Source organism: Pseudoliparis swirei, chromosome 6 (genome assembly GCF_029220125.1).
Source record: "Pseudoliparis swirei isolate HS2019 ecotype Mariana Trench chromosome 6, NWPU_hadal_v1, whole genome shotgun sequence".
Taxonomy (NCBI): domain Eukaryota; kingdom Metazoa; phylum Chordata; class Actinopteri; order Perciformes; family Liparidae; genus Pseudoliparis; species Pseudoliparis swirei.
In genome coordinates this window covers 2611782-2634612 of record NC_079393.1, presented here as the reverse complement: position 1 = coordinate 2634612, position 22831 = coordinate 2611782, and the positions used below count along the sequence as shown (strand labels likewise).

At 40.4% G+C, this 22831-nt stretch overlaps 2 protein-coding genes across 2 annotated transcripts; both read left to right on the top strand.

Annotated features, from left to right (window-relative positions):
* Nucleotides 1–1729: 1729 nt before the first annotated feature.
* On the top strand, nt 1730–5429 carry LOC130195283 (troponin I, fast skeletal muscle-like). Its single transcript, XM_056416734.1, has 6 exons — nt 1730–1785; nt 2106–2142; nt 2271–2399; nt 3060–3149; nt 3673–3849; nt 5247–5429. Exons 1-6 carry the CDS (start codon nt 1778–1780, stop codon nt 5340–5342), a joined length of 537 nt encoding a protein of 178 aa, XP_056272709.1. The 5' UTR covers nt 1730–1777; the 3' UTR covers nt 5343–5429.
* A 1704-nt stretch (nt 5430–7133) lies between these two features.
* Nucleotides 7134–22566, top strand: LOC130195284 (troponin I, fast skeletal muscle-like). The gene is made up of 7 exons (XM_056416735.1): nt 7134–7208; nt 16066–16096; nt 16312–16348; nt 16501–16629; nt 20121–20210; nt 20317–20493; nt 21382–22566. Exons 2-7 carry the CDS (start codon nt 16086–16088, stop codon nt 21460–21462), a joined length of 525 nt encoding a protein of 174 aa, XP_056272710.1. The 5' UTR covers nt 7134–7208; nt 16066–16085; the 3' UTR covers nt 21463–22566.
* Nucleotides 22567–22831: the final 265 nt, after the last annotated feature.

Here is a 22831-nt window from a genome sequence, read left to right as displayed (position 1 = left end):
GGACTCTGGAGCTCCGGGTGTTTATTGACCTGTCGTCACGGACGCTTGAACACATCGTGATGTTTAAGGCGCTCAGACGACGATTAACCCGACAGCTCGGCTCAAGTTTGATCCGGTTCTGTTCAGAATCACCAGATCCAGATTCTGTTCAGTCCAAGAGAAAATAGAATAAAATAAATGATGTGGTTTAACAATAATGTAAACTTAGTACGAGGAAGTTGATTTATTGACAGTTTATTGTTTTATTATTTATGTATTAATGTCTGTTCCTACAGATTATAACAATTTATTAATTAATATTTATTTAATAATGTCTATTCCTACAGATTATAACAATTTATTAATTTATTTATTAAATAATGTCTGTTCCTAAATTATAACAATTTATTTATTAATTAAATAATGTCTGTTCCTACAGATTATAACAATTAATTAATTTATTATTTATTAAATGTCTATTCCTACAGATTATAACAATTTATTATTTATTTAATAATGTCTGTTCCTACAGATTATAACAATTTATGAAATAATGTCTGTTCCTACAGATTATAACAATATATACATTTATTATTTATTTAATGTCTGTTCCTACAAATTATAACTTTCAAAATTTATTATTTATTTAATAATGTCTGTTCCTACAGATTATAACAATTTATGAAATAATGTCTGTTCCTACAGATTATAACAATTTATACATTTATTATTTATTTAATAATGTCTGTTCCTACAAATTATAACTTTCAAAATTTATTATTTATTTAATAATGTCTCTTCCTACAGATTATAACAATTTTTTATTATTTAATAATGTTTGTTCCTACAGATTATAACAATTTATAAATGTATTATTTATTTAATAATGTCTGTTACTACAGATTATAACAATTTATTAAATGTCTGTTCCTATAGATTATAACAATTTACTAATTTATTATTGATGTATTAATGTCTGTTCCTACAGATTATAACAATGTATTCATTTATTATTGATGTATTATTGTCTGTTTCTATAGATTAAAACAATGTATTAATGTATTATTGATGTATTAATGTCTGTTTCTACAGATTATATCAGCTCAGAGCACCTCAGGAGTTTTTTGTATATTTCAGAAATAATATAATATATATTAATAGAGAATGCAGCTTTAACACATGAAGCATAGACTTCTATACAACCAGAGTCGCCACGCCCTGGTGGTCAGGAGAGATAATCCAGTTTTGACAAATGAAGCATAGCCTTCTAAACAACCAGAGTCGCCGCCCCCTGCTGGTCAGGAGAGAGAATGCAGCTTGAACACATGAAGCGTAGACTTCTATACAACCAGAGGAGTCGCCCCCTGGTGGTCAGGAGAGAGTCCTTCATTGTTATGTATTGTGCCTCTATCTTTCCGGTTGGATGCGGTTGTTGTCGTTCTGGATTGTTCCGCCCGGTTTCTATTCCCGGCCTCCCGGTCAGAGATGTTTCAGGAGGAGCGTCGAGGTGTCGAGTGTTTCCTGCTAATCTTCCAGAAGACAGATCTTTAATGACGGGGATGCCCAGGAGGACAACTGGACCCACAGATCCCGGTCCCGATTTAGACTGGATGTTTTTCCTCGGCTGATGGTCTGAGCCGGTGTCCGGTTTCCTCCAAGTGGAGTTATTCCTCCTGACCCCGGCTTCACCTCCTCATCTCTTTGTGTTGGTGACTGTTCTGGGATTACAAAATATTAATAAAGAGTTTAAAATGGGACTTTGTGTTGTTCTGCAGGCTTTGAAGCGAGAAACGCCAAGATGTCGGAGTGAGTGATTCCGTCTGTGTGTGCATGTTATCTATATTTTCTAATAAGAATAACCACATCTAGTACATTAAAACAGGACGCTGGAAGTAAAAATAAAATCTTAAATTCCATTTTGTTGTATCCAGTTAATTAGTTAGTTAGGATTTTAAAAAAAAAAAAACATTTTTTTGGTCCAATTTATGCGCCTGATGAATATAAAATGCATTTTCTTTTGTTCAGAAAGCTACAATCAGGGTCGTTGTTTTCATTTCTATGCCAGCGAGTTCCACTGTTCAATGGTTGTAAATCTGTCTTCATAAATGTTTTCTTGAACCCTTCAGAAAAAAGATGTCGTCGAGTCGCAAGCATCACCTGAAGGTAAAATATCAACTTATTCAAAATGACCCAAACTATGAAACTCAACCGGAGGAGTCTCTTCACGTTCACACGTCCCGGTGGGAGGAGAGACGTCGGGGCTCAGGTTTTGCGTCCTTCCTGTCGTCCAGAGTCTGATGCTGTCCATCGCCAAAGTGTTGCTGGAGGAGGAGGAGAGGGAGCAGCAGGAGGAGCGCGAGCGCTACATGGCAGAGAGCTGTCCCCCCGTGTCCATGCCGAGGAGCATGCAGGAGCTGCAGGTACGCCCCCACACGCTGCCTCCTGGTTTCAGGGACGCCAAATGTTACCTCCTGGTTTCAGTGATGCCAAATGTTACCTTTAGGTTTAGGGACAGGGACACCAGATGTTACCTCTTGGTTTCAGGGACACCAAATGTTATCTCTTGTTTTCAGGGACACCAGATGTTATCTCCTGGTTTCAGGGATGCCAAATGTTACCTCTTGGTTTCAGGGACACCAGATGTTACCTCTTGGTTTCAGGGACACCAAATGTTATCTCTTGTTTTCAGGGACACTAGATGTTACCTCTTGGTTTCAGGGACGCCAAATGTTACCTCTTGGTTTCAGGGACGCCACATGTTATCTCTTGGTTTCTGGGATATCAAATGTTACCTCTTGGTTTCAGGGACATCACATTTTACCTCTTGGGTTAGGGACACCAGACGTTACCTCTTGGTTTCAAAATAAAGACATTTGGTGTCCCCGTACCTGGTACAGGGACACCAAATGTTTTTATTTTGAAACCAACAAAACCAGCAACATGCAGTCTCAGTGTGTTTAGCATTGTTCGACAGCTATATTAAAACAGAGATGTTTGTAGTCTTGAACGTCAGAGGGGAACACAATAGCGTTCACATTCCTTTGAGACGATGTCACCGCGTTGCCGCCGTCTGTGTTCAGGATCTTTGCCGGGAGATCAACCACAAGATCGATTCGATCGACGAGGAGCGGTACGACCTGGACATGAAGGTCAATAAATCCAACAAAGAGGTAAAATACACGAAACCATCGAACCTCCAAACTCTTCTCTCGATTTATCTTTACGGTTCTCGAGTTTATAAAGATACATTTTGGGGATTTGTTTATGAAATGGAGCGTCGGTCTTTCAGACTTTGATGACCTCATCACTTTCTGCTGCTTCCACTCTAAATGTAATTTTAGCTTTTGGATTTCTTTTACGATTTACTTATTTATTATGCCTTTACTCTTTAATCTTTTATTCTACTTTGCTGCTGGAATCCTGCAAATATTCCCGTCGTGGGACGAATATCTCATCTGAAGACATGTTTTACATCTTTAGCGCCATTTGTTTGACTCGTTCAGCTTTAAGAACGGTTCACGTTGCAGTTTGATCACATCCGTTTGAAACTAAAGCAAAAATGACAATAATCTTTATTTGAAAAGCGTCTCTACTAAAACTAGTCTTCCGTGTTTATAATGTTCTTCTAGGTTGTAAATGTGGTTTTGTGAATCCAGACTTGACATTCACCCATCCTCCGTTTGCACCTTCCAGATTGACGACCTCAAAATCAAAGTTCAGGACCTGATGGGTAAGTTCAAGAAGCCGGTCCTGAGGAAGGTCCGCATGTCGGCCGACGCCATGCTGAAGGCCCTGTTGGGCTCCAAGCACACGGTCAACTTGGAGCTGAGGGCCAACCTGAAGCAGGTCAAGAAGGAGGTCAAGGAGGAGGTGAGGAAGCGGCTGATAGGGTCCCGATTGGCGTGGCCGGTCCGAGAGGACGCCAAATGTTATTCCATGGGTAACATTGGGCCCATATTTGGGGTACTGGTTATGTAAAGCCCCAAAAGTCACCAAATTGGCAAGTTTATCATGTTTGGTGATATATGTTACCTCTTGGTTTCAGGGACACCAAATGTTACCTCTAGGTTTCAGGGACGCCAAATGTTACATCTTGGTTTCAGGGACAGGGACACCAAATGTTACCTCTAGGTTTCAGGGACACTAGATGTTACCTCATGGTTTCAGGGACGCCAAATGTTACCTCTAGGTTTCAGGGACGCCAAATGTTACCTCTTGGTTTCAGGGACGCCAAATGTTACCTCTTGGTTTCAGGGACACCAGATGTTACCTCATGGTTTCAGGGATGCCAAATGTTACCTCTTGGTTTCAGGGACACCAAATGTTACCTATTTGTTTCAGGGACACTAGATGTTACCTCTTGGTTTCAGGGACACCAAATGTTACCTCTTGGTTTCAGGGACACCAAATGTTACTTATTGGTTTCAGGGACACCAAATGTTAGCTCTAGGTTTCAGGGACAAGCGATCCGATATAGACGTCAAATTTGGTTAACATTTTTTTTTTCTCTAGCGCCCCCTCGGAGTTTGAGCGGCGACGCCCCTCACCCAGAATTTGACTTTAAATTGTTCCCAGATGTCCACCTGCTCTACTAAAACGCCTCTCAGACCCCTAAGCTCCGCCTACTTAGATTTTCCGCCATTTTTTATTTTGGGAAAAACACAAAATAGAGCACTCCTCCTACACGTTGGGTCCGATTCATACCGAACTTTCTGGGGATCACAATTGAAGCTTTGTCGCCTGAAGTTATCAACATCCTTTTAATATCTCATTATGTTAACGAGATATGGACCAACATACCTCTCAGGGCTTAGTGTCTTGTTATTTAATGCTCATAACTTCAACACAATTGGGACTGATCATGCAAAACGTGTAGTATATGTGCAGATTGCATCCTGTAACATGCACATGCAATCTTGTGCGATTTAAACACTAGGGGGCGCTACAGTCGTTTGCCCAATTTGGGTGTTTTTGTCATCTTTCGCCATTATGAGCATTCTTACTTTTACACACTCCTGCCACAAAATGTATCCGATCGACTTTAAATTAAGAATGATCTAAAGACCTTTAAGAGGAATAGTTTCATATCATTAATACATTTTGTCTGAATAAAGTCCAACCTTTTTACTCCATAAAATCAACATTGAATCAAATGTAATGTGAGTCAAGCTAAACCTGACTAGTGGGTCAGGTTTAGTTTCAGACAGTTAGCTGAAACTTTGACGGTAACCTCCTGGTCCGGCTCTGTGCGTCTTTCTGTGTTTCAGGACAAAGAACTGCGAGATGTCGGAGACTGGCGTAAAAACATTGAAGACAAAGCCGGCATGGACGGGAGGAAGAAGATGTTTGAGGCCGAGGCTTAAGTTACTTACAGCTTGTTTCAGATGGCACAAATACATTAAATAAGAATAATAATAATACAACTGTTATAATAAAACAAATTGAAGGTTTTAAGTCATGCTTATTGGTTGTTAAACCCAAAATTTGAAAAACTGGAAAACAAAAGATTTTGGCCGAAGTCTGAAATTCTCGCTGTTAGCTGTGAGCCGCCTGCTGTCGCCATGTTGAGAGCCGAATGGAGGCAATCGATGAATTTGATATTCTTCGGAAACTAGCTAGCTGGACCTTGATATGCTAACAGAGGAAATATAAAAATGAATATCAATTAAATCATTATTGATGTATTACATTCCATATTAAGAGTACATGAAATCTCCAAATTAAATATTCTACGCATATTATACAAGTCTTTAAAATTAACGTTAGCTAGCAGCTAAATTGCATCATTTTAGAAGTTTTTTTAATGATAGTCTTGATTATTACATTTAAGAATAAGCCTTAAATAATGTTAATAAAGGGGCGTTTGTATCGTGGATGAGGCTCCGCTGTCCTTCAGGGCAACAAACTACATTTTGTCAATTTAAATTCACAAATAAAAAAAGAAATAAAAAATATGTATGAAATAATTTATATTGTTTGCATTGAACTGAATAGAACTGGTGGATGTGAACCTTTGAGGTGTTAAAAGCATTGAAGATAAACTCTGAGCTGACGTTTATGACGCGGTTGATTTATGACGTGGTTGATTTATGACGTGTGAACTTCTCACGTCTTCAACACGAGCCCCAAGAATGTCCTGGAGAAACATTCGTCCCCCGAAAGGAACTCTGAAGTTCATGTACCCGCCTAACGGGGACTTTTACACCAAACTACACGCATCACTAACAGATCTGAGGTAAGTCTTTATTTAAATATTATTATTAATATGTCCTTTTGATTTGTACCTTTTGTCTGAACAGTTTATTTCTACCTTCATTTTTACAAATTATAACAAGAATGAACATTTAATCGTTAGGATGATGATAATAATAATAATAATAATATACATATAAGAAGATTTATGTGTTTTTTGTATGTATTTGTGAACAACTTCAACTCTATGAATCACATCATAGGAAACACAGTTAGAAGATAATAATAATAATATTAGAGTTTATAATCCACCTACTTTGCATTTAAAACACTTAAGATGTCTCTTTTCGGTGGAATAATAATGTTTAATACAGACATTTAATGTATGAATTACATGAAACGTTGTTGTTTTCATTATTGATCAGTACATATTGCTTGAAGAGGTTGAAGCTGTTATAACCATCTGTTTCCATTGTAAAGGTTAATTGTTCATTCCAGCTGGTTCTGGGCTGCTTTTATTGTGAAACTCTCGACACTGAAACAGGAAGCTGATTTCTATTTGAATGTGAGCTTCCTGCTTCTTTGACCTGATCTCTCTCCTCAATCAGCTGCTCAGAGGATATTTGTCTGCTTCGGCTGGACCACTGAGCTGTTAGAAAAGAGACTCTTCAAAATAAAAGCATCATTCAGACGTCTTCTCACATCTGGACACAGTTGAGGTCCGTGGCGGCGACTTTAATTTACGCTCAATTAATAAACGTATTAACTGCTGATTCTGAAATGCCTCTGAGGCTTCATCACGTTCCGTCGGCCGGATGAAACGAGATAATACAGATTACCGTCTGAAAGGGCGGGTTATTTATAATGAGGCTGCGCGACACTGGAGCGTGGTCGTGACCTTGCCAGCCGATTGGTGTGACCACTAATCCGCCTCCATAAAGAGAAAGTGGAGGATTTAGAGGAGATGCAATATATACCTCCGGCCCTCGGTCGGCCGGGACTCGGACGGCGTCTCCAACCCTAACCCTAAGACTGAGGTGAGGACCGTGTGTGTTCATAAGTGTGTGTGTGTGTGTGTGTTGGTTCGGGCGCTGCAGTTCTGAGGAATTCATGTTTTTGTTGGTCTGAAATTAGTTTTTATTTCTTCATGAAGGTTCAGTTGTTCATCAAAGGGTTCAATAGTTTGATGTTTGGGGAATTCTTTAGGATCTTGTTGTTGCAATTTTATTCTTTTATTCTTACCTGTTTGTCACAAATATTCTTTTCCAGTCGTGGTTTGTTTTGTAAAGTAAAGTACAACCGGAGAAGAACATCAAAATACAACCCGTTGAAGTACATCCGGGTGATGTACATCCCGGTGAAGTACAACCTGGTGAAGTACATCGAAGTACAACCGGTGATGTACAACCGGTGATGTACAACCGATGAAGTACAACCGGTGATGTACATCAGGTGATTTAGAACCCGGTGATGTACAAACCGATAAAGTGCAACCGATAAAGTACAACCCAGTGATGTACAACCGATGAAGTACAACTGGTGAAGTACAACCTGGTATTGTTCATCCCGGTGTTGTATTCCCGGTGACGTAGTGTGTGTAAGGCCACACCGCTCCAAGGCCACCCCTGAAACAGGATCCCGGTGTTGATCCTCCCGTCAGCGCCGAGGAGAAGCTCCTCTAATCTGCAGCGGCTGCCGGCTTCAGGTTTAACTCTTCAGAGGCTGAAGCAACATGAAAGCTTCTAGAGGAGGAGGAGCTTCATGAAGGTACACAGAGTATGTACTTCCTGTTGTACTTCTACACATCAGAGGGAAGTGTTGCTGTTAGTGTCCTCCAGTGTTTAGATCTGACCAACAGTACAGTCACGTTTAATTTAATGTTTATATATATATATATGTATGTATGTATGTATATATATATATATGTATGTATATATCGGGCATGAAAACGGGTCAGGGGTGAAAAAGGTGAGAAGGATAGGCGCGCGCGGGGGGGGGGGGGGGGGGGTGCTGGTGACTTCCACGAACATCGATGTCGGACGTTGTATGATAATCTATAGTTCCTCCATTCTGACACCAAGTCAGTGGGCCCTATAATAATAGTAATATTGTGTGTAATATGGTCATTTATGAACCAACTTCCTTTTTTTTTTAGCGTGAACAAGTCTTCAAGTCTTGTGCTCTGCTGAGCCTCGAGTCTGTTCCTTGAGTCTGTTCCTTGAGTCTGTTCTGCCTCTACCTGGTTGTCACGATCTTCTATACCAGGGGTGTCAAACTCATTTTCACCGAGGGCCACATCGGCCTCATGGCTGTCCTCAAAGGGCCGGTTGTTACTAACACGGTATAATTCTAACTTCTCCAGAACATATTGTTAAATAACTGTCTTTGCATTTGTTTATTTAGGTTTACTTATATAAATGTATAACTATATATGCAAATGTATTTAATATTATAAAATACATCTATTTAATTTCATTATATTTATTTTAACCCACATTACTTTATCAAAGATCAAACAAACATTATTACATTAACTTTGTTAAAAGCTTTGTCACAGTTGAGACAGGTGGTTCTCCACTGGTCTGGGCAGTGGTTCTCCACTGGTCTGGGCAGTGGTTCTCCACTGGTCTGGGTAGTGGTTCTCCACTGGTCTGGCTTTGGGACGCACTATCACCCCTGAATGACAAGCTGAGACCTAAATCGAGGGACATTTTTAACTTCTCAAATGTATTTAATGAAAAGATGGTGCAGTTTGAACCTGAGTTCAGAATATCACAGTATGCACAACACAACTATTAATATACTAGTAATATTCCCTTTTACAGTCAATTATGAACCAACAAGTGAATCTTAAGGACACAAGAATGCCGTCGCGGGCCACATAAAATGATGTGGCGGGCCACACTTGGCCCGCGGGCCATGAGTTTGACACTATGTTCTAATCTATGCCATACCTGCCATAAATATCATGATACAATACCATAAAACAGTATACCATAAATAAGATACTGGTATATTTATCTATAATAGTAATAAATAAAATATCCGTATGGTTCACTTTTTACCAACTTTTTCAACACTTAACAAATGGCAGTAATATTAGTATTAGCCTATAAGATATGAATGAAACTACATGGTTCCATCATAGCATTGATTATCACTATGAGGCCGTTAGTCTCTGACCAGAGGATACACAGTTCATCAGGATGAGCAGCTGTAGAGTTACAGAACTTTACAGACTGAACTTAAACATTTCACTTCTGGCATCTTTTTTTATTTTTATTTTTAAAGCCGAAAATTCCGCCACTTAACGCCCCTCTCTGTTAGCGCCCCTCTCTGTTAGCGCAGACAGCTCGAAAACGGAGCAGCGCGTGCGCTCTGATCGCTCTTTTAATGAAGTATCGATACTAAAAATATGCTAAATCACATCGTGTTTAACGTACGGGTACTTTGTTAGCATCGCTACACCGTGCAGCGTGACAGCAGCAGATGTAGCGGACCAACATTCAAGCTAACCTAAACCACCATACGCTGAAGACATCTTGACGCTGATTGGCCGAGACGCGACACGTCCCATCAAAGATGTTTTATTGCGAAGAGCACCACTCCACATTTTCTCCGTGTCTCACTCCAATCTCATAAACGCCGGCCGGCCAATTGACCCCCCCCCCTACCCCAAAACAAAAACTCTTCGGATCTACACGATTCACGTAAGTCACCTATTTTGGTTTCAAAACGGCGAATTTCGCCGAAAGGTGAGGGATTCTCATGCCTGATATATACTAGGGCTGTCAGCGTTAACGCGTTAATCTATGGGATTAATTTGGCCGCGTTAACGCACTAAAATATTTTAACGCAATTAACGCAACTTTGTTTACTTCCGGTGTTCGTTGAAGTTTTTACACTCAAACCGAGTGTCAAACCGCGGCAGTACGGTTTAACACTTTCCGTTTTTAAAACAATTATTTCTTCGCGAAAATAAGGAGCAGAAATCAGTGGATGATTCAGTCGGGTTTCCTCCTATGGAGGACTCAAAATGACTTAAGTATAAATAAATAAATAAATGAATGCATGAATAAATACAAGAATAAATAAATAAATGCTTAAATAAATGTATAAATAAATGCTTAAATAAATGTATAAATAAATAAATAAATACAAGAATACATGTATAAATACAGAAATAAATACAGAAATTAATAAATATAAGTTATAACTCAACAGGACATCATTAAATAAATGTATTTCTACATTTCTGTATTTCTTCATTTATTTATATCTCTATTTATGTGTCCACGCGTATTTCTTCATTTATTTATGTGTGACATTTACGTGTCCGTATATTCAAATGAGCTGGGCGGTCCCAACCTCATTGTTGAACAGGATTGGTCAAGTTGGAGAGCAAGACAGAAGCAATCGATCCCTAGCACTTGGACCTGTAGACGAACAGCGTTTATTATGCATTCTTGTCTGTACATTCTAAATACTACTGTTGTTGAGTCACGGAATGTAATTTAAGGATATTTTCAGCCGAGGAGTTAGTAGTTTAAGCATCAAATTTGTGGTCGGTTTATAGAGATTCAGCCTAATAAGGATATGCGACGGAGATTTGAGGTCCTGCTCGCGGGACCTCTGAGCTCCGGGCCCTGTGTGGCCGCCGAGAGAAGCCTGATCTCGGCAGGACTTTTTGAAATGCTCCGCTGGCTCTGACGTCTCCGTAGCGGCTAAACATGAGATATAATTAGGTTTTGGAGGATCTAAAGAGCACAACGAGTTTATTATTTCCTAAAAGATAACGTTACGTCAATTTGACTGAGGGTTAAGATTCATAACTTCATATTGTAGCGACCCTGGGTCAGGAAAGCTACGAGACGTTGTATATTTATTACCGTTTATTCGTAGCCTACGCCAAACAACAGTGAACACCGCAACACATTCTACTCCACTGTAAAGTATTTTACAGTGAATAATTGGAGTAAATTCATGCGCAAGAACAGTTGATGTGGTGACGTCACAAGACCAGAAAGACCGTCCTGCGTCCTCGAGTCTGGACTCCCAAAACCAGACTCCAAAGACCAGACTCCAAAAGAACACGAGTCTGTACTCAGTGTTCTTGGAATTGATAAACGGCTGAAGTCAAAAAGCTGTCTAGGCTAACTTCTGCTAACGGTGAGCTGAGCGAGTCAACTTCAGCTTCATGTGCCAGGCAGAAGTAGTAGAGCACAACACACCAGGTGCATCACACTCCTGTGACCAATCATGCTTTAGACAGAGGTTCGGACCGCCCCAGCTCATTTGAATATACGGACACGTAAATGCCACACATAAATAAATGAAGAAATACGTGATTTATTTAAAGATGTCTTGTTGATTTATAACTTATATTCATTCATTCCTGTATTTATTTATTTATTTATACATTTATTTAAGCATTTATTTATACATTTATTTAAGCATTTATTTATTTATTCTTGTATTTATTCATGCATTCATTTATTTATTTATTTATACTTAAGTCATTTTAAGTCCTCCATATCCTCCTGCTCTCCTTCCTCCCGTCTCCCCCTCTGACACACAGAGGAACGGAGGGGCGACGTGTCGGGTGACGCGGCGCGGAAATAACTCGTCACACGAAACCTTCACCGTGATTGGTCAATCCGTTTGTCTGTCAACATTTCGGGAAAAAAACAACCAATGAACACTCAGTAAATCACAAAGGACCTCCCACCTCACGGGTGAGGCTCTATAGCAGCCTGTCAGTCAGAGAGCAGAGAACACGGCACCAGGACAACTGAGCCTCATTGAATAGAGCTGAGATTGTTCTGGAATGTTTGATGTAGAACACGTGGGTATGTGTCACATGCAAACGCCTTTAAAAGGTGAATTTTTGTTTGTTTGTAAAATGTATAAAATGCCCCCAGCCTCCAGAGGGTGAACAGGACATATGTGAATGTCAGTCAGTTACCAAGACCACTGGTTCTGCTGTTCAGTGTTAAAGATGACAGGACCAATGGGGTCTCAATATACTTCTTTTTTTTTACTAATCTGATGTTTCACTGAAGAAACAATTTATCATCCACAATATTAAATACCTCGCTGGCACTTTATAGGTAGAAGCCTCTTTGAAAACACAGCTCTGTGTGAAGTTTGGTCTTTAAAAAGAATGAACTTTTAACTTTTAACTGCGATTAATGAATTTCAAAATGTGCGATTAATTAGTTAATTTTTTTAAATCGATTGACAGCCCTAATATATACATACATATACAGTATATATATATACATGTATATATGTATGTATATATAATATATGTATGTATGTATATATATCTATATGTATGTATATATATATACATACATATACAGTATATATACATACATATATATACATACATATATACAGGACTGTCTCAGAAAATTAGAATATTGTGATAAAGTTCTTTATTTTCTGTAATGCAATTAAAAAAACAAAAATGTCATGCATTCTGGATTCATTACAAATCAACTGAAATATTGCAAGCCTTTTATTCTTTTAATATTGCTGATTATGGCTTACAGCTTAAGAAAACTCTAAAATCCTATCTCATAAAATTTTAATATTTCCTCAGACCAAGTAAAAAAAAAAGATTTATAACAGCTGAGTGTTTGTCAAGGCTCAGGAAACCCTTGCAGGTGTTTCGAGTTAATTAGTCAATTCAAGTGATTTGTTTAATACCCTACTAGTATACTTTTTCATGATATTCTAATATTTAGAGATAGGATATTTGAGTTTTCTTAAGCTGTAAGCCATAATCAGCAATATTAAAAGAATAAAAGGCTTGCAATATTTCAGTTGATTTGTAATGAATCCAGAATGCATGACATTTTTGTTTTTTTAATTGCATTACAGAAAATAAAGAACTTTATCACAATATTCTAATTTTCTGAGACAGTCCTGTATATGTGTATATATGTATGTATATATCTATCTATATGTATGTATATATAATATATATATGTATGTATATATACATATATATACATACATATATATACATACATACATATGTATATATGCATATATATCTGTATATATATGTGTATATAGTATGTGTATATATAAGTGTATATAATATATATGTGTGTATATACTATATATATATGTGTGTGTATATATATGTGTATATGTGTATATATACATATGTACACAAACATATATATATATATGTTTACGGAACATTAAAGTTTTAGATTAAAACTTTAAAAGTAGATATAAAAAATGTTTTCGCGACAGTCCAGTTTTGTTTTAATGTATTTAATTTAAAATTAAGATTAAAACATTAGAGGAGCTTTTGAATTTAAATCTCGCCTCTTGTCGGTTACCGTGGAGACGCTCCCACGTCCTGTCCGTCTGAGGGATGTTCTGTGGTGTCGGGTTACCCCCCCCCCCACCCCTGTTGTTGGTTCACGGCCATGTGTTCCCGCCCAGCGATGTGTTCAGGAACGTCTCTTGAGACGAGCCTGCGGTCGTTTATTATTATTCTTTCCTCCGTGATGAAGATGTTGAGACAGCTGCAGCTCCAGGAATAGTCCTCAATAATCCTGCAGACCGGAGGCCTCCAGGCCTCCAGGCCCCGGACCTCAAAGGGGGTCGGTTCCCCCACAGGGGCGGGGCTTCCATCACACCTCCCCTTCACCTGCTGACGCTCAGACTTGGATTATAAATTAAACATCTGATATGATTATGGTATCCGATCCATTAAAGACCGGATCGAAGACTCGGACTCGGAGACTCATGGATGCCTCAGACGGGACGCTTGAGCTCTCGGGTCCGGGTACCCTACGAGTTCTGGCTCTCGTTGGGATCCGATCGGCCAGACCACATGCCCACGTGGTTCACATAGAGAGGAGGAAGCTGCTTCTTCAAAATAAAAGCAAAATGGGGACGTTTATTGTGAAGAAGTTACAGTAAAAATGTGTTTACCACCAAATTAGTGGCTATTGGCAAGAAGAAGAAAAAGTCAGCTGACCACCGGGGAAGTCAGGTGACTACCGGGGAAGTCAGGTGACTACCGGGGAAGTCAGGTGACTACCGGGGAAGTCAGGTGACTACCGTGGAAGTCAGCTGACTACCGTGGAAGTCAGCTGACTACCGTGGAAGTCAGGTGAGCACCGAGGTCAGGGGACTACCGAGGAGGTCAGGTGACTACCGGGGATGTCAGGTGACCACAGGGAAGTCAGTTGACTCCCGGGGTCGAGGACGAAGCGTAGGAAGGAGGTTGAGGTCTTGGAGGGTTGAGGTCATGAGTCTTTGTCTCTGGCACCAAGTAAAGAGAAGTTCAATAATCACATATTTGGTGAGACTTTGGGTTAGGACTGACCGGTTGGTGGCGCCAGAGAACGACCCACGTCCTCACGAGTCGTCTTCGTGTTCGTCGTAAACATCCGAACACGAAGTTTCATGCCGATCGGTCCGATAGTCGCGGTCATGCGGCGTGCCGGAGGCGTCTGGACCCCCAGAGCGCGGCTATAAATAGCGTCCCGGCCCTTTAAGGCATTAACGCGTTCTCGGCTTCACGTCCAACAAATGTCCGGAAATTAACTTTGAAGTCTCAAGATAGAACGAACATGAAACGTGAGACAGGTGTTTGTTTGGTTACAGGTGTTTACACCGGGACGGAAACAACAGCAGAACAATAGCAAAACAAGCACTCAGCTGTTTCAGGGGGGAAGACATTATTTGTAACACAGGTCAAAGTGTCTGTTAGCTGATTGGCTGTTGCTCACACAGACTGTGTATGAGGAGTGGAGAAGGTTAGCTATTGGTTGTTGGACTGATGGTTTTTTTTGCAACCACATGTGACACCATAGGTGTTAACACATGAAGCATAGACTTCTATACAACCAGAGGAGTCGCCCCCTGGTGGCCAGGAGAGAGAATGTAGCTTTAACACATGAAGCATAGACTTCTATACAACCAGAGGAGTCTCTCTCTGGTGGTCCGGAGAGAAAATGCAGCTTTAACACATGAAGCATAGACTTCTATACAACCTTAGGAGTCACCCCCTGGTGGTCAGGAGAGAGAATGCAGCTTTAACGCATGAAGCATAGACTTCTATACAACCAGAGGAGTCGCCCCCTGGTGGTCAGTGGAGAGAATGCATCTTTAACGCATGAAGCATAGACTTCTATACAACCAGAGGAGTCGCTTCCTGGTGTATTTCTGTTTAGACTCTCATAGTGCCCTTTGAGGGACGGACAACGGGTTTTCAATTCCAACATTTATTCATACCCTGTTTTATATATATATATATACAGGACTGTCTCAGAAAATTAGAATATTGTGATGAAGTTCTTTATTTTCTGTAATGCAATTAAAAAAACAAAAATGTCATGCATTCTGGATTCATTACAAATCAACTGAAATATTGCAAGCCTTTTATTCTGATTTATTGCTGATTATGGTTTACAGCTTAAGAAAACTCAAATATCCTATCTCTAAATATTAGAATATCATGAAAAAGTATACTAGTAGGGTATTAAACAAATCACTTGAATTGTCTAATTAACTCGAAACACCTGCAAGGGTTTCCTGAGCCTTGACAAACACTCAGCTGTTATAAATCTTTTTTTTAACTTGGTCTGAGGAAATATTAAAATTTTATGAGATAGGATTTTAGAGTTTTCTTAAGCTGTAAGCCATAATCAGCAATATTAAAAGAATAAAAGGCTTGCAATATTTCAGTTGATTTGTAATGAATCCAGAATGCATGACATTTTTGTTTTTTTAATTGCATTACAGAAAATAAAGAACTTTATCACAATATTCTAATTTTCTGAGACAGTCCTGTATATACACACATATATAAAGATATAAATGTCTTTTTAATGCTGTCTTTCATGTGTTTTTCATCAGATCCGGTTCCTGCTGCCAAGATGGCCTGCGAGTGAGTTCACAGCTTTATGTCCATCAATATGTTTATAAATAAGTTTATTCTTCTGATACTCGTTAACAGATTTTTAATGGATAGAAAACACTTTTTACCTTTTTTTCAAACAAGAAACCTCTTGTTTCTGAACACCTGACATTGTGTTTATATTGTTGTCTTTATAACATTATGGGATGGATGCCTGAGTCACATCTTGTGTTTTCCACCTGCAGGAAAAGACTGTCTGCGAGGCGCAAGCACACTCTGAAAGTAAGAAACGGCTCTTCATTAAGGTAGTATCTGAACTCCTTGAACGCCCCTCAGGGGTGCTGTGTATTAAAGGTAGTATCTGAACTCCTTGAACGCCCCTCAGGGGTGCTGTGTATTAAAGGTAGTATCTGAACTCCTTGAACGCCCCTCAGGGATGCATGCTGCTGGTGGCCACCAACATGCTGGATGCTGAGGCCGGGGTGAAGGTCGGGGAGCGGGAGAAGTTCCTCACAGATAAATGTCCTCCGCTGGAGCTGCCGTACTCCAAAGAAGAGCTCACGGTGAGATGAGATACTAACATTATATTTAATGGTAGCACTCTTTCTTCACAGTGGCATAGTTCCTCTTTCTGGGAAGCAAATTCGGACTCAAATAAAGAATAGGGAGTTCCTCGCATTCCTTGATCTGGTCTAGCACAGCCCCCAGACCCACCTCTGAGGCGTCTACCTGGACCACAAACTCCTTGCTGAAGTCAGGGCAGTAAGGACCGGTTTTGAACACTGGGCCCTCTTCAGGTTACCAAACACACTGCATGCGGGGACCATGTCACCATCTGGGAGTGTTTCTTGGTCGTCAGTTCTGTGAGGGGGGCCGCTATCGTAGAAAAGTCAGGAATCAAGCGCCCGTAATAATTGACAAGGCCTAAAAAGGATCTCACCTGCTTCTTGGTCAATGGTTTCGGCCAGTCTTGGATGGCACAGAGTTTTGCCTCCTGGGGTTTGACAAGGCCCCGCCCGAGAGTATACCCCAAGTAGTTTGTCTCCCCGAAGGCCAGCTTCAATTTCTTGGGGTTTGCCGTCAAGCCTGCCTGTCAGAGGTACTCCAGGACCTTCCTTACCAGCGTTAAGTGGCGTTCCCAGTCTGGGCTCTGAATCACAACATCATCCAAATAGGCAGATGCATCCTCTTGATGGGGTTTGAGCACCTGATTCATCAAGCGCTGGAAGGTGGCGGGCGCTCCCAACCGTCCGAAGGGCATCACCCGATACTGCCAAAGGCCTCCAGGCGTGGCAAAGGCCGTCTTCTCCTTTAAGCCTACCGACAAGGGAACTGCCAATACCCCTTTGTGAGATCCAGTGTGGTTAGGAATCGGGCATGTCCCAGGCTTTCAATCCGATCCTCAACATGAATGGTGGGATAGGCATCAAATTCAGACACTTCGTTCACTTTACGGAAATCATGACAAAAACGCACCGATTTGTCCGGCTTGTTGGCCAGGACCATGGGGCTGGACCACTCTTGGACTCCTCAATCTCATTCAATATCTTCAAAACTTCACTGTTTGTCCCGGCTGGGTGCGTATTTCATGTTCAACCAGATGGATGCACCCTGGGATGGATGAACATTAGTGCTGTGAAAAATAACGCGTTAACTCAGTTAATCCAATTACAGGTTTAACTAGTTTTTTTTTTTTAACGCATTAACGCATGCGCAGAATGAGCTTCCAATCCGTCTGTTGTTGGTCGTTGGGACGAAAAAAAAGTCACTTGCAAAATGAGCTTCCAATCCACCACTTCAATCTGAACTCTGTCCGCTCTCATGCAGACGGTCTGTTCATCGGTAATGATCCTTCCGCAGGTTCACCTCCGGAAACCTTGTTACGACTTTTACTTCCTGTAGATCAGGGGTCTCAACACGTCGATCGCGACCTGCCAGTCGATCGCGGCGTAGTGTCGGTAGATCAATGACATTAAAGAGATTGGCCCGCCCCCTGACATGTTCTCTAGAGCACGTCTTTGTTCTTTTATTAAACTAAACGTCTGTTGTTGATCGTATCTCCACAGCAGCATGTCATCTCTGTCTCTACGCGTTGCGTTAACACTTATCGATCTCCGTCTCGCTCGCCACAGAGCTCCGTGCGCGCGCATCGGGACCGAGCAAAAAAAAGTCACTTGTCAATCTGTCCACCTTTAGATTGTGTCATGGTGGAGTTAATGGTTGACAAACAAGAGAAAATGCTCTGTTTAACCCTCCTGTTACCTTTACATTTACTAACATATTTTACCCTCGGGTCAATTTGACCCCAGCAATTAAAACCTCCAGAAAATTATTAGAATTAATATTGTTTCCCAAGTTTAAGTGTGAGGTACTTTATGTTTGTTTGTTGACTACCTAAATAGCCCTTTAAATAAATAAAAAAGTTGATATTTCTGATATGTTTGACACAGTGAAACAGCCTGGGGTCAAATTGACCCCAAAGAACACAGACATTAAACATTGAATGGGGTCAAATTGACCCGAAAGGTAACAGGAGGGTTAAACATTCTGTTTAGGATGAAGATGTATTAATGTTCCATATGGAAGAAAACTGCTAAATAACTGCTGAGTTGCAGCACCATTGTATAGAAGAATGTATAAATGTATATATCCGTCTTTTGTCATAAATCTCTATGTTCTCACAAAATATACCGAGAATATCGGTAATATGTGATTAATCATGATTAATCCACAAAAACCTGTGATTAACCCGATTAAAAATTGTAATCGTTTCACAGCCCTAATGAACATACATCCTAATAACCCGCCACAAGCTCCAGCTGTTGAGAGGAGAGGTCCGAACTGCCCGGGCAGGTTCTTCGGGCTCTCTGGAGGGAAGACGATTGAACAACGACTCTCGATCAGGCCATTTCTTTCAGAGCTTAATATGGTAGCTTTGCTCCACTTTTGTCTTCCCTGGTTGATGTACTTTATAATTGACTTCCCCCCTTTTCAATTACTTCATAAGGTCCCTGCCAATAACTTACATTCCACAGTGGGCACCAGAACTAGGACTCTGTCTCCTGGGTGGAATTCTCTGGGTTGTGCTGTCCTCTGATCCCTCCTAGCCCTCTGATCCCTCCTAGCCCTCTCCATGTGCTCCTTCACATTGGGAAAAACAGCTGGCATCCTTTCCCCTTCATCCTGGAATTGTTGGATTGACGTCCACGAGGAGGATAGAGGATGGTTCTATTAATGTCCACGAGGAGGATGGAGGACGGTTCTATCGACGTCCAGGAGGAGGATGGAGGACGGTTCTATTGATGTCCATGAGGAGGATGGAGGATGGTTCTATTAATGTCCACGAGGAGGATAGAGGACGGTTCTATCGACGTCCAGGAGGAGGATGGAGGACGGTTCTATCGACGTCCACGAGGAGGATGGAGGACGGTTCTATTGATGTCCACGAGGAGGATGGAGGACGGTTCTATTGACGTCCACGAGGAGGACGGAGGACGGTTCTAATGAGGTCCATGAGAAGGATGGAGGATGGTTCTAATGAGGTCCAAGTTCTTTGGACGTCCAGGTTCTATGGACGTCTATGAGGAGGATGGAGGACGTTCTACATATCTAAGAGTTCTAGCATTAACTTCTGATTCTTGCTGTTTCCTAATCGTTTGATCCAGGAGTCTCTTGGTTGACCTCACAGCTTCTCGTTGTGTTTCTTCTGCATCTTCAGTCTTGAGTTTTGGCTCTTTGGTGCTCAGCTGATTGGTCACCTCTGAGCATCTGAATGGACACGTTGATAAAAGCATTAATAACTTTTCAATGTTTTTTCTATAACCTAACAAATGTGTTATCGTATCCCTACCATAATATAACATTATAAAAATATTATTTTATTACAAAAATAAATACAAATGTGTCAAATAATTCCCGCCACACACTTTGGCAGATGTATTTATTTTTATGTCTCTGTTCTGTGGAATAGATGAAAATATTTGAGCCCATATTCAGTGGAATAGGTGCGTAAAGTTTGCAATAAGCCACAAAAATAAAAACCATTTCTTTACAGGAGCTTTGCCAGAAACTCCACGGGCAGATCGACCTCAGCGAGGAGGAGCGATACGGCATCGAGTTCAAGCTCAACCTGGTCCTGAACGAGGTCAGACTGTTTTTATAGGTCATGTTTTTGATGTGTATTGTCTTTTAAAAGGACTTTAAATGACAATAAGATATAATAAAAAGTCTATACTTGAATCCCCTTGAAGGTCCGAGACCTGAACATTAAGATCGTGGACATGAGGGGGAAGTTCAAGAGACCCCGTCTGAAGAAGGTCCGCATGTCGGCCGACGCCATGCTGAAGGCCCTGCTGGGCTCCAAGCACACGGTCAACATGGACCTGAGGGCCAACCTGAAGCAGGTCAAGAAGGAGGTCAAGGAGGAGGTGAGCGTCCAGCATCTCCCTGAACTCGGCTCTACTTTGAGTTCTTGTTGGCTCTCTTGTTGTTTGACTGGCAGCAAGAGTTTAAGGATTAAAGTGGTTTATTACTTGTATTTTTGTAGGTTCGGCCATATTATGAGAATCCTTAAAGGGTGAGAAGAATGAACCATCAGACAATCATCTTGTTTTAGTCCTCATTTGGATATGTTCTTATACATATACCTTGTTCTTCTAGTTATATTATATCTATGACCTCTATCGCTATTGGTTGAGCCCATTCAACAGTCCTCCAGGCGGTAAAGCCCTTTAGAAACTGGAGTTACATTCAGTAACTACTAGTTCACAAAGGTTAAATATTGCATAAACCCAGACGCGGGGACACAAAATTTGCCAAAATAGTTCCTATTTGCTCATATTTATTTCATGAATATGCATCAGAATTCAAAAATAAGAATGAGACATTACATTTAAGGTTAATAGCAAATATTAGCTTCTCGTTAGTTTCTCACTTTACACTTCAAACGTCATGAAATTCAGTGAAGATGATTTTGTTTAACTAAACCTGGAATAATCCTAAATGTCTGTTTGGCACGGAGATTATTTTTAATCCAACATACATTGGATTTCTTTTGAGGGAACGAATGCGACGCTAACTTCCTGCAAAACTCTATACTATGAGAAAACTACCAGTTATATTGTCGACTTTAGAAGAACAAAAAACAGATTTCCATTCTTGGGGAACACGAGATTATGAGAACAAATACAAACCGACGAATGAATTGAGTATTTCTCTCGAAGGCGTTGGACATGAACCAGTAGAGCCTCCTTTCATCTCTTGGTGATTCCTTGTTGAAGCTTCTTTCCTCATATGAACCATGTGTGTGTTCTCAGGACAAGCAGCTGCGCGATGTGGGCGACTGGCGTAAGAACATCGAGGACAAGTCGGACAGGAAGAAGATGTTCGACAGTTAGACGTCGCGGAGAGTCAAACCGATGCTTTGCAGCTCCAATGTCTTTGTAACCCAAGAGTTTTATTCCAAAACGCTGCATATCCACCGTCAACCTCCCGCGTACCTCTCATTGAGACGCAGAGTAGATACAGAGTGTGAATGTCTCCAATAGTTAAGAACTGAAGGTTCACGTCTTCAGGAAGACGACAGCGTGACGTAAGTGATGAACGGTGAAGTTGCTTTGCAGGGTTGAGAACCGGAAATTAGTTTAAACTTTCTACCTTTTTCTTCATTTTGGCTATTTAAAGTAAATTGTGTTTCATCCACAGCTGGAGTTGAGTGAATGAACGAGGGAGAAGGATTCAGGTAGTTGTTGGATATCTCACGTTGGAACAAAACTCTTTGAATCCCAGCTGCCTTCTGCTTGTGCCTGTATCGACTCTGTACTGTGATGTGTGTGCACTGCGTGTACTGATGGCAGTATTAGTACACGAGTAGTGACTCGTGCTTCTGCTTCCTCCAACCAAAGAGTTACGGAGTCCATCTGGAGAATTTGTACATGTTCATCTTTAACCTTATTTATATATATATATATATATAGAGAGAGAGATTTATATATGTGTATATATATACATATATATTTATATGTATATATATACATATATATATATATGTACATATATATATACATACATATGTGTATATATATATTTATTTCTATGTATATATATATTTCTATATATATACATATAGAAATGTGTGTATATATGTGTGTATGTATATATATGTATAAATAAATATATGTATACATCCAAATATATTTCTTTACTTTTTTCCACAGAAAAGATTAAAAGAAATAACACCAGTATAACATTTACAGCTGATCATGTAAACCTTTCATTAAAATGAGTTGTGTTATCTATTAACCAACGTGTCTCATTCCCTCACAGAGTTGCGTTAGCTTAAAGCGTTGCGTTAGCACGGAGATCCAGAGCGACTCCTCTGCAGCAGCACGATTCGTCCCTCGGTGTGTACTAACGTCGTCTTTTCCAAAGAGTTGTAACTGAAGTGTACGTTCATCGTCTTGTTTCTGTCCCATTAAACACCAAAGCTTCTCGTTCACCTCGCTCATCGTCTTGTTGAATTTGTCTCGAGGTCCCGTTCACCAAACTGTCCGCCGCATCACGGCCCACGAAGGTTTTCAGTTGAGGGCAATTTGCCCTCTTTGTCTGAATGCAGTTGTAATAATTAATAATAATTAAGTCGCCAACTCTCTGAAGACGCTAATAATTTCACTGTGTGTTCGAAATGATCTTTGTGAACTGGACTGTTTTTGCAATGAGGCTAGTTTAAATAGAAGAGGGGACAATTTTATATTCTAACAAATAAAT

Coding starts and splice junctions, on each gene's coding strand:
- LOC130195284 (XM_056416735.1), top strand. Junction 16,349..16,500: donor GGCGCAAGCACACTCTGAAA/GTAAGAAACGGC, acceptor AACGCCCCTCAG/GGATGCATGCTGCTGGTGGC. Junction 20,494..21,381: donor AGAAGGAGGTCAAGGAGGAG/GTGAGCGTCCAG, acceptor GTGTGTTCTCAG/GACAAGCAGCTGCGCGATGT.
- LOC130195283 (XM_056416734.1), top strand. Junction 2,143..2,270: donor GTCGCAAGCATCACCTGAAG/GTAAAATATCAA, acceptor CCTGTCGTCCAG/AGTCTGATGCTGTCCATCGC. Junction 3,850..5,246: donor AGAAGGAGGTCAAGGAGGAG/GTGAGGAAGCGG, acceptor TCTGTGTTTCAG/GACAAAGAACTGCGAGATGT.